The following is an 11,762-nucleotide window of genomic DNA, read 5'->3' as shown; positions in this document are numbered from 1 at the left end:
ATGGTTGTCTATTTTGTTTTGGGGTTTTTCTATGGGAGGGTGTGAGGCTATTTGGTTCTTCCCTTTTTGGGAAAGTGGGTGGTTGGTGTTGTTTGTTCCTCAGTCTTTCCGTTCCAACGTCTATCATCCTTTTTACTATCGTTATGAGTTGAATTTTTAAAAAGGAAAAAGAAAAACCATAAGGCAAAGCTTGTTCTTGTATAACGATAGTGTGCCAAACAGCTACTTTTCTGCTTGACAATGGGTAGCCATCTTTTTTGACTATTTGATTTTTAGTTTTATTTTTTTTAAATATTTGGGGGATGAATTGACCGCTGTGATTGATCTTATTCCCTCAGGTGAGCAGGACCACTACAACGTCAACTTGGAGGACGAGGTTGTCAGGGGATCGATCATCCTGCATGATGTAAGTGGTAGAGGTGACGGGAAAACTTTGTTGTGTTCCGGTGCAGAATTTGTGTGTTGCAAACGCCTTAAAACACTTACCAAAACAAACAAACAAACAAGAATTTGTGTGAGGCTAAACTTAAGGACTGAATGAGCTCCCTGGCAGCTGAATAAACAATGATCTCGTTGATGCACTTGTGGCTAAGACTCAATGTAATGTTACTAAAGGGGCTTTCTTTTCTTGAAACGAATTTTCTCTGTAGAACCATACTGGGAATGTTAACAACTTGACTCAGGATGATGCTTTGATCAACGCAAGCTCTCTCCTCCCCTTTGTACAAACTGTTGTGGTCACCCATCTAGAATTCTCCAGAGCTCCAGCATTGCTGGACATTACTTACTTTTGTTCTTGCATTCTGGTACCTATAATAGTAATAGGTAGCATTTCTACAGTGCAAGTTCCCGCTCAACAGCAAGCTCTATGCGCTTTTCAATCTATAGTAAGGGCTTTTGTGTGTAGACGAAGATGGATACATGTAGTCTAGGACTGGTGCGTGTTTACTTGAACAGGAATGTGGAAAGGACTGGTGTGTGTTGACTCGAACGAGTGCGTGAAGACGAGGGCTGTTTTGTGTAGATAATGACTGACAAGTGTAGACTAGAACCGCCACACATGTACACTAACACAAGCTCTCCTCTCCTCCCTCCTCCCCCCTCTCCGCTCCCCAGGGAAAGCTGTTGTGGCCTCCCCCTCCCCCCGTGGTGGACCCGGCCGCTGCTGCCCCCGCCCCCGCTGCAGCCCCCGCCCCGAAGGAACCGCCCCCTCCCCCCAACTATTTCGCCCTCACCATGAAGGACTCCCTCATGTACACAGCTGGGCTGGGCTCCGTGCTCGGTGAGTGAATACAGATGCGTGCAGATTTTCTGGGTGAATTAGGAAATAACGGATTTCTTAAATTGATTGTCTCGCATTTTTGCCTGATTTGAGGCCTGCCTGCCTACAAGTTTGTTTATTAATGTGATCTCTTTCTGTAGGTCGTTTTTTGCTCTTCATATAAAGCAAAGCAGTCTTGATGTAAGATGGTCGCTTTTATTTTGAGACCTCGTGCAAGCTTTTCCGCAGGGTATGAAAAGTTCAGAATTTTTATTTTTTGCAGTCAGCAGGCCCCTTCAAGTAAAAATTGTTCTCTGGTGTTGAGACAATTGTACCCGGGGTGATAGTAGACTCTGACAAATCAAAACCTCCCAGTGAAATAAGACGGTTATTTTTTCCCCCATACATGTCCTGTGGCGTCGACTTTCTTAGGGAAAAAGGTCTGGAGAATAAAATGAAAAGAAGTTAATCTCATGAAGGGGGGAGGGGGGCTTCGTGTTACTGTGTTGTATCATCAAAAGTCTCAGTCAATCAGTCTCGCTGATGGTTTTGTTTGGTGTTTTTTTGCTCTTTGTCTTTTGATGAAGTTATCATTTAGTTGCCTATTTAAGAAATATTTTTTTCTTTCTTTTTACCTTCATCTCAGCTGTTGTGGTTGGTTGTCGGGTGCTCTGGTGTGGTTTGCTCCTTCTTTCCTATCAAACATCGCTCCTCTTTCTTTTTTGTGGTGGTTACTTGCTTGTAACACTTCTTATTTTCAGCACTTATATGACCCTTTTTGGTGTTGCAAGTGCTATAAAAATCTTACTGAGAAAAAAATCTCTACTTTTTACCTTCTTAGCTGTTTGTAGTAATCATCTTTTGCTCAACTAGTCACGACCTCTGTGCTTTCTTGTTGTATCTCAATTTTTTTTAAACAGTGAAAATGTGGCATCGTCTGAAGCTCACTCTTTGTTATGAACTGTTTTCACTGTTATTAAAAATGAAGATACGACAAGAAAGCACTGGGATCGCGTAGTGTCGACAGACTGATGTGTTACTTGACCGATACATTGTGTTGTTTCTCCTGGCCAGGTCTCGGTGTTGTGTCCCCCAACTCGGCCTTCACCTCCATGGTCAACGTGTTTGGTCTGGCTGGAATTGTCGGTGAGTAACTAGCAACGCTAAGACAGGAAGACACCGCCTCATCCAAACATTTGGGATGGTGTGTGTGTGTGTGTTTGCTGGAAGTTAGTTTCCAAATACTGAATATAATGACATAGCCAGCGCTATTGTTTCTCGCGCATTTGTTTTAATTTTTGCATGACATTCCTGTCCCAGACTGAGTAAGCTCGTCAAGCTGTTGAATCTGAGTCATATTGATTTTATTGCATAGTGCTGTGGTTCTTTAGAGCTGGCCTGTTGGCTTAGTATCTGTTTTCAGCACCTTATCTCCCGGTCCAAGGACCTATGGGGTAGGGGATATGTTAACCGGGGTTTCAATCCCTTGACTAGAACTGTTACCCATCCTATCTCCATGCAAACATATCATCAGGCATGAGGGAGCTTTTTAGGTTTGGCAACGCCACCTGCCACCCTCATCCCTGTCATGATAGATCCACTGCCAGTTGATCCATGACTGCTTGTTCAGAATATTAGCAGCAGTTTTTAGAGAGAGGCCTTTCTTTCCTGGGGCCCCGCTGGGTGGGGTTGGTCGCCCTTTCCTCAGCTATTGAATATCGTCAACAAGCTGTTGAAATGTACTACGACCATATAGCAAAATTTTGCCATGTTGGGTTGTTTTTATTCAACATTTGGAATTTGAATATAGACAAAATATTTCTTGAGTGTATGCAATCAATATCACTTACGAAGAAACTTCATTAAAAGAATTATTTCTTTTTTTTTTATTTTTAGCTTAGAGCATTTTAAACCTAGCCATTGATACTTCCTATTGATGTCTTACATTAATTAGACATGCCTTCTCTGTGAAAAACTTTCCTTGGGTCATTAGGCATTAAGGCACCCGAGAAATAAAGGTCAAAACTGACTGGCTGTTCCTCTTCCCTCCCTTACCCTCCTCCCTCCCTCCCTCTCCCTCCAGGCTACCACACCGTGTGGGGTGTGACCCCCGCCCTCCACTCCCCCCTCATGTCGGTGACCAACGCCATCTCCGGGATCACCGCTGTGGGAGGTCTGCTCCTCATGGGAGGAGGATACTATCCGTCTAACACCTTACAGGTGAGTACTGTGTACATACACACGCACACACACATACACACACACACACACACACACACGCACACACACATATACACACATATACACACACCGCGGTGGGAGGTCTGCTCCTCTTGGGAGGAGGATACTTCCCATCTAACACCTTACAGGTGGGCACCTTGTACACACACACACATGCGCACACACACACACACACACACACACACACACCCCTTACACCACCCCCACGCGCGCAGTCTGTTGGGGTACCAGCATCTTTTTGTCATATTTATTTTTTTATTTTACTTTATTATTTTTTTTGTGGGGTTTTATTTTTTTTAGGGGGGGGGGGGGGGTTGATTTTTTCTGTTTTTATTGGTTCGTTGTTTGGGGTTTTTTAAAAATTCAGTAGAGTCACCACCATCTTCGCGTCTAAGATTTTTTCAAATTTTAAAATATTTTTTAAAAAGTATTTCTCTTTCCTTTGTCTGTTAGTAGATGTGTGGTTGGAGTAAAACCTCATACTATTAACACTGAAAAAGCTAATATTTGTCAGACGTCCCAAGGATGATTTTGATGTGAGTGGAAATTTTTCTTTCTTTTTCTTTTCCAGACATTGGCTGCTCTGGCCGCCTTCATCTCTTCCATCAACATCGGCGGAGGGTTTGTGGTCACCAAGAGAATGTTGGACATGTTCAAACGTCCCAGTAAGTGGGAGCGCTAATGGGGGTGGTTGGAAGGTGCTCTGGTATTGTCTGCCTTGGTGGGGGGTTGGCAAAGGATCTTGTGTGGTTTGCTCCTTCTTTCCTGTCAAAAATTTATCTCCCTTATATCTGTCCTCTGCCTCCCTTTTCTTTGTATTTGGTATACTGTCTTGTATTGCCACAAATTTTCTGCTCTTATTTTACCTAATTGTGTGGGTGGTTGGCGGGTGCTCTGGTGTGGTTTGCTCCTTTTTTTTCATCAAACATCTATCGTCCTTATCTCGCCTCTTTTTTCATATTAGTTACTCTCTAGTAACACGTCTAATCTTTGGCAGTTTGAACTGTGTGTGTGGGTGGTTGGTGGGTGCTCTGGTGTGGCTTGCACCTTCTCTCCTATTGAACATCTATCTTCTTTATCTTATCTCCCCTCCTTCTTTATTGTGTTTGTTACTCCTTTGGTACATTTCTAAATCTATGGCACTTATATGACCTTATTATGTTGCAAGTGCCGAAAAACTCTTACTAAAACTTTATTAAAACCATTTGCTAAGAATTTGAAAAATCTTTATTCTGTCAATGTTCTTCTCTTTTCACTTGAAAACTTCCTTCACTTCCTATCTCTTGTGCAGGTTTGAACTGTAATCAAATAACGTATGTGTTTTTCCTGTGTCCCACAGCCGACCCCCCAGAGTACTCATACCTGTACGGCATTCCCGCGGCGGGCTTCCTGGCCGGCTACGGCTACTGCGCTGCGGCCGGCACCTACCCAGACATCCACCAGATGGCCTACCTGGCAGCCTCGCTGTGCTGCGTTGGCGCCCTCACCGGCCTCTCCTCCCAGACCACCAGCCGGCTAGGTCAGTCCGCGGCACTTTAGTGTTTTGTACATCGCCACGCCCCTCGCTTATTACGGGGATATAACACTGTTGTTTTTTATTTGTTTGCTGCATACTTTTTGGTCTATCTCCCGTTTGTGCGAGGGGAAACAAAATATTTTAATGTTCTAATTTGAAGAATTTGTTCTACACGGTTGATCCAACAGAATTCGTAATTTTGTAAGTACCATCAAACTTTTCAGTAAGATGTAAATAGTGTTATTTTAAACTTGTAAGTTGCTGCTTTTGTACTATATCTTTACTAAGTATATGGGGGGGGGGGGGGAGAGATATGTCAACTGTTCTGACTTATAAAGTAAAAGCAAGCCATGCTGTAAACTAACTTAAAAACAGTCAACTCGAGTCCCACATGCTCATATGACCCTATGTAGTTTAGAACACTGTAAAACTTTTTTTTTTTTTTAACTTAACTCAACATTTTGGTCTAATGATTTCACCATGTGTCCACTTGTGTTATTGGTTTTGAGTGACGGTTTGTCTCTATGTCAATGAAGTTTGCGCTGGCTTAACTGAAATAGCATGGCAGCGATACCAGAAAAAGAATGTCAATTTTTTTCTTGTCTTTCTGATTTGATAAGAACGTAGATTGTAGCTCAAGCTGAATAAAAAATCTTGCTTGTGGCTGGGTTCAGGTTAGGGTTTTATTGTTTGCGTACATGGGAATATTGCTTAAAATTGCGGAATTTCACGTAGCTTCATTAAGATGCCCTCCTACAATCTAAATTGATGATTAGGGATATTTGTCCCCTGACATTGTGTACCCAAGTGTTGTGAGTTCTGATGGTTCACATGTTGAAAAGTACGCAGTTGGAAAATAGAAACACTCGAGCTCAAAATGTTGTTGGGGGATACTTTTGATAATTGAAAAGAAAATTCACAAATCTGTTCCTCTTCCCCCCCCCCCCCCCCGACATTTCAGGTAATTCTCTGGGCATGATCGGTGTGACCAGCGGTGTTGCTGCCACCCTGGGTCTCCTGAAGCCCACGCCAGAGACCTTCACACAGATGGCTGCCTGCATGGGCATGGGTATGTATGCCTTCTCATCTCTCCCACGCACGCACACACATGCGCACACCACACATACACACACACACACACACACACACACACAAACACACACACACACACACCCCATATAATTCACCCTGCAGTTGCTTGCAGGATTTGATAAAATTGTACCAAAATTACTTAACTTTTTGCTGTCCACCCCACCCCCCATGAAGAAAAACTCTGGCAGGCCTCTACTACAAAATCAAATGGGGCACTGGGTATTCAAGTAATGACACAGGTAGTTTCTCCTGGCTCATGCACACACAAACACACAGACACACACACACACACACACACACCCCTGAAAGAAAAACTCTAGCAGGCCTCGACTACATCAAACGGGCACTGGGTATTTGAGTAATGACACAGGCAATTTCTCCCCTCACAGCGGCGCCCCTGCTTTCCTTCGGAGATAAAGAGTTAATGACATGACAATTTCTTCCTCCTCCCCCGCAGATAAAGAGTTACTGAAACGTGACAATTTCTCCCTGCACAGGCCCTCTCCCCCCTTCAGGGATAAAGAGTTAATGACTCGCGACAATTTCTCTCCCCTTCCCCTGAGATAAGGAAGTACTGACCTGTGACAACTCCCCCCCCCCGAGATGAAGGGTTAATGACTTTCGGCAATTTCTCTCCCCTTCCCCGGAGACAAAGAGTTAATGACGTGCTACAATTTCTCTTCCCCCACCCCCACCCTGAAAATAAATAGTTAACGACAGGCAACAACAATTAACAATTTCTCTCCTCCTCCCTTACACAGGTGGCCTGATCGGCTCAGTGATGGCCAAGCGCATAGAGGTGACAGACCTGCCCCAGATGGTGGCTCTGTTCCACAGCCTGGTGGGCGCGGCGGCCGTGCTGACCTGCTTCTCCAACTACCTGCTGGAGCAGCCGCACTTCGCCACCGACCCGGCCGCCAACGTCATCAAGACCTTCCTCTTCCTGGGCACGTTCATCGGGGGCGTCACCTTCACGGGGTCCCTCGTTGCTTTCGGCAAGCTGCAGGGTAAGGAGTGAGAAGGAGGAGGAGGAGGCGATAGTGGCGGCAGTGGCCTTAGTTGGAGAGTTTTGTGGTTTTTTAAATTTTTTTTTTTTTCTTTTTTTTTTAAAATTTTTTTTTTGGTGTGTGTGCTGTTTGTTGATAGCTCTGCTGGTGTTCCCTTTCTTGTCTCTCTTTGTTGACTGTTGTTTCTCATCATCCCTTTCTCATCCCTCACCATCCCTATCTCGTCTCTGTTCTCGTCTTTCATCATCCCTATCTCATCTCTCATCTTGTCTCTCATTATCCCTATCTCGTCTCTCATCTTGTCTTTGGTGTTTCATCTAGTCTCTCATTTTGTCTTTCATCAACCCTTTTTTTTTGCCTCTCATCATTCCTTTCTTGCCTCTCATCATTCCTTCCTTGTCTCTCATCATTCCTTTCTCATCTCTCGCCTCTCATCATCCCTTCTCCCTTTCTTGTCTTTCATCATCCCTTTCACACGTCTCTCTCTCTCTCCCCCCCTGCGTACAGGACTGCTCAAGTCGGACCCCCTTCTCCTCCCCGGCCGCAACCTGCTGAACGGTGGCATGATGGCGTCCAACGTGGCGGCCATGGGCTACTACATGATGGACAGCAGCCCCAGCGTGGGCCTCAGCATGCTGGGAACCACCACCGCCCTGTCTAGTATCATGGGAGTGACCCTCACCGCTGCTATTGGAGGTCAGTTTGTGTGGGTGTGAGTGTGAGGGAGGGGGGTGTGAGTGAGTGGGGTTAATGGGTGTTTGTGTGTGAGCCTTAGCATGCTGGGAACCACCACCGCCCTGTCTAGTATCATGGGAGTGACCCTCACCGCCGCTATTGGAGGTCAGTTTGTGTGTGGGGGTGTAGGTGTGTGTGGGGTGGCGAGTGAGCGAGTGTGTGCGTGCATGTGTGGGTTTTTGCCAATATCCCCTCAATTCCCTGATTTCGAGAAGTAACTCATTTTGTCGTCACGTCCGGCATATGACGTTATATTGTGTCGCAAGTACCACAAAACACTAAAACAAAACAAAAAAAGGTGAATGAATATTGTCTTTGTCGTTATTGTGTTGCAAGTGGCGTAAAACACTTATTAAAACAATCCAAAAAAGATGAATAAGCTTTGTCATAATTGTGTTACAACCGCCGTAAAACACTTAGTAAAACAAAAAGGAGAGACAAAGAGAGAGAAATGACTAAATATTGTCGTTGTCGTCATTATTGTTGTCATTATCGTCATTGCTTCTAGGCGCTGACATGCCGGTTGTGATCACCGTGCTCAACTCGTACTCTGGCTGGGCTCTGTGTGCCGAGGGCTTCATGTTGGACAACAACCTGATGACCATCGTGGGCTCTCTGATTGGCTCGTCCGGAGCCATCCTCTCCTACATCATGTGCAAGGTGAGACCACCGATGTCATCCGCGCCAGTTGTGCGTGTTGTATCTGTCTATCTATCGTTATTTCACCGGTGTTTTGTTGGTGATTGGGGGGTGCTCTGGTGTGGTTTGCTGCTTCTTTCCTATCAAACACATCTATTGTCCTGATCTCTCCTCCTTCTTTTTTTGTGTATGTTACTCTCTTGTAACACCTCTAATCTTCGGCACTTATATGACTTTACTGTGTTGCAAGTGCCATAAAATTCTTATTAAAAACTAAAAACAAATGAAGCCATCAATTGTGTACGTGTATGTATGCCAGGCGATGACCAGATCATAATGAACCTGTACTATATATATATATGTGTACGTGTATGTTTCCGAGGGGATGAACCGATCAAAACAAATAAAACTGTACCGTTTGTGTACTTGTATGTATGCCAGGCGATGACCCGATCATAATGAACCTGTACTATATACATATATGTGTACGTGTATGTTTCCGAGGGGATGAACCGATCAAAACAAATAAAACTGTACCGTTTGTGTACTTGTATGTATGCCAGGCGATCACCGGATCATAATGAACCTGTACTATATATATATATGTGTACGTGTATGTTTCCGAGGGGATGAACCGATCAAAACAAATAAAACTGTACCGTTTGTGTACTTGTATGTATGCCAGGCGATCACCGGATCATAATGAAACTGTACTATATATGTATGTGTACGTGTATGTTTTCCAGGCCATGAACCGATCCCTGCCCAACGTGATCCTGGGCGGCTACGGCACCAGTTCCACCGGCACAGGCAAGCCCATGGAGATCACCGGCACCCACACGGAGATCAACGTGGAGGGAACCATTGACCTCATCGAGGATGCCAAGAACATCATCATTGTACCCGGTGAGTGGTTGTGTGTGTATGTGTGTGTTGTTGTTTGTGTGTATGTGTGGTGGGAGGGAACCATTGACCTCATCGACGACGCCAAAAACATCATCATCGTACCTGGTGAGTGAGGGTGTGTTTGTGTGTGTTGTCGTGTTTATGTGTGTTGTGCGTATATGAGGTTAGCACACGCGCACACACACACACACACACTCACCTATCACATACACACACTGCACATGTCACATGCATACACTAAACAGAGGCATAAATTGGAGGCTCACGTTTAGTTTTGACCTTGTTTTGTGGGTGATTGGCGGGTGCTCTGGTGCGGTTTGCTCCTTCTTTCCTATTCAAACACCTGTCATCCTCATCTGCTCCCCTCCTCCTTTTTTAAAAATGTATGTTACTCTCTAGTTAGACATATATTCTTCGACACTTATATGACCTTTTTGTGTTGTAAGAGCCATAAAGCCCTCACTAAAACATACGGGAGTGGTTGGTGGGTGCTCTGGTGTGATTTACTCCTCCTTTTCTATCAAACATCTATCGTCTTTTTCTGCTCCCCTCCTTTATTATGTACGTTACTCTCTTGTAACACCTCTAGTCTTCGGCACTTATATAAGCTTATTGTGTTGCAAACTTTTACTAAAACATAAGACAGCTTTTCTTTACTCAAACCATGTTTCTTTGTGCTCATGTAACCTTATGCAGTTGCGAGCGCCGTATAAACTCTTCTAAACTTTTTTAAAAAACCACGTTGAGTTTTGACCTTGTTTTGTGGTATGCTCCCCCTCCCCTCCAGGCTACGGTCTGTGCGTTGCCAAGGCCCAGTACCCCATCGCTGAAATGGTGGACATCCTGACCAAGCAAGGAAAGAACGTTCGCTTCGGCATCCACCCCGTGGCAGGTGAAGACATTTCTTTTCCCTTTATCACAAGTTGGTTTTTTTGTGTGGTTTTTTTTTTTGTCGGTGGATGTTTTTGTACTACTTTTGTTTGTGTGTAACTTACAGAGCTGCTAATTTTCATGTTTAAAAAAAAAATTGTCTGTGTATGTTTTTTTCACTGTAAAATAAAAATTACTACTGAGGTACCAATTTTCCAAGTGAGTTCTGAAATCCAGATTTATGAACTGATCTGCTTTATAATTATTCCTGCTTTTGCTTTTAATCTCTATGTGCATCATGTCATATTGCACTTTATTAATTTTTTATTTTTTTTAAAAGGCTTTTTAGTACACATATGTAGGCCTATTATACAGTATGACCTGTAAAGTCCCCATGTGCACATTTTAACAGGGTCGGAAAAGTTCCTAAATTTTTTTCCCTAGTCAGTAGACATCTATCTCTGTCCTCCATAATTTGTCTGCCGTATGTGGGGGAAATTTTCTTGGAAGTATTTAAACAGGGATGCCAAATCTCCGGTTTTTTTGGGCTTTTTCCGGGGGGGTTTTTTCTTACACTTGCAAAGGAAAGGGGAATGGTAAGAGAAATGTTTTTGTTTGCTCATTGAAAGATTTTACAAGGTTCATTTTAGGTGAGATGTGACGCTCCGATCATTTTCAGGTTCTTTTTCAAGAATCCTTTGGCTTCCCTGATTTAAATAACCTAATAGTGTTGATAACGGTGTTAGTTAGACCTATACCGTTTCACAATTTTTTTTGTTTGTTGCCCGTGGGTTGTTGGCGGGTGCTCTGGTGTGGTTTGCTTCTTGTTTCCTATCAAACATCTATCGTCCTTATCTCCCCTTCTTCTTTTTTATGTTTGCTACTCTCTTGTAACACCTCTAATCTTCTGGCGCTCATTTAACCTTATGCAGTTGCGAGCACCGTAAAACCTCTACTAAAATCTGTTTGTTACCGCGTGACACCCCTGTCCTCTCTCTCTGTGCGTGTGCGCGTATACAGGACGTATGCCCGGCCAGTTGAACGTGCTCCTGGCCGAGGCCGGCGTGCCGTACGACATCGTGCTGGAGATGGACGAGCTCAACGACGACTTCCCCGACACGGACCTGGCCCTCATCATCGGCGCCAACGACACGGTCAACTCGGCCGCTGAGGAGGACCCCAACTCCATCATCGCTGGCATGCCCGTGCTGCGAGTGTGGCTGGCCAAACAGGTGCGTGTGTTGTTGTCTGTGTTCAGAAATTGTCCCTTTCATATTGTCATCCCTGGGTTGGTAGAAAGACAAGAGTCCGTCAGTATTTCCTGATTTTTTTTTTGTCCTTATATTGTTGGTGTGACCTGGAATCATGTTGACTTATGCTCTTTGCATCAGTAAGGCTTGTAAATGGACACAGGACATACTTCTTCCTTCCATATGAATTACTTTCTGTCTCTCTCTGTGTCTCTGTCTGCCTCTCTTTCTCTCCTCTCCCCCCC

The 11,762-nt window shown here is 44.3% G+C and overlaps 1 protein-coding gene across 1 annotated transcript in view; it reads left to right on the top strand.

Annotated features, from left to right (window-relative positions):
* LOC101857768 (NAD(P) transhydrogenase, mitochondrial) overlaps window positions 1-11,499 on the top strand; it is a gene marked incomplete at its 3' end in the record, with an annotated part of 19,244 nt that extends 7,745 nt beyond the window's left edge. Inside the window, 13 exon segments of the mRNA XM_013091017.2 lie at window positions 339-406; window positions 1,117-1,282; window positions 2,336-2,407; window positions 3,345-3,481; window positions 4,074-4,167; window positions 4,842-5,021; window positions 5,980-6,087; window positions 6,872-7,117; window positions 7,625-7,813; window positions 8,361-8,512; window positions 9,238-9,397; window positions 10,185-10,289; window positions 11,288-11,499. Of these exon segments, the coding sequence (XP_012946471.1) occupies window positions 339-406; window positions 1,117-1,282; window positions 2,336-2,407; window positions 3,345-3,481; window positions 4,074-4,167; window positions 4,842-5,021; window positions 5,980-6,087; window positions 6,872-7,117; window positions 7,625-7,813; window positions 8,361-8,512; window positions 9,238-9,397; window positions 10,185-10,289; window positions 11,288-11,499 (1,889 nt within the window).
* Window positions 11,500-11,762: the final 263 nt, after the last annotated feature.

Source organism: Aplysia californica, unplaced genomic scaffold, assembly GCF_000002075.1.
Source record: "Aplysia californica isolate F4 #8 unplaced genomic scaffold, AplCal3.0 scaffold01847, whole genome shotgun sequence".
NCBI lineage: Eukaryota > Metazoa > Mollusca > Gastropoda > Aplysiida > Aplysiidae > Aplysia > Aplysia californica.
The sequence above is the reverse complement of the archived record's forward strand: the minus strand, read 5'-3'. Positions and strand labels throughout refer to the sequence as shown.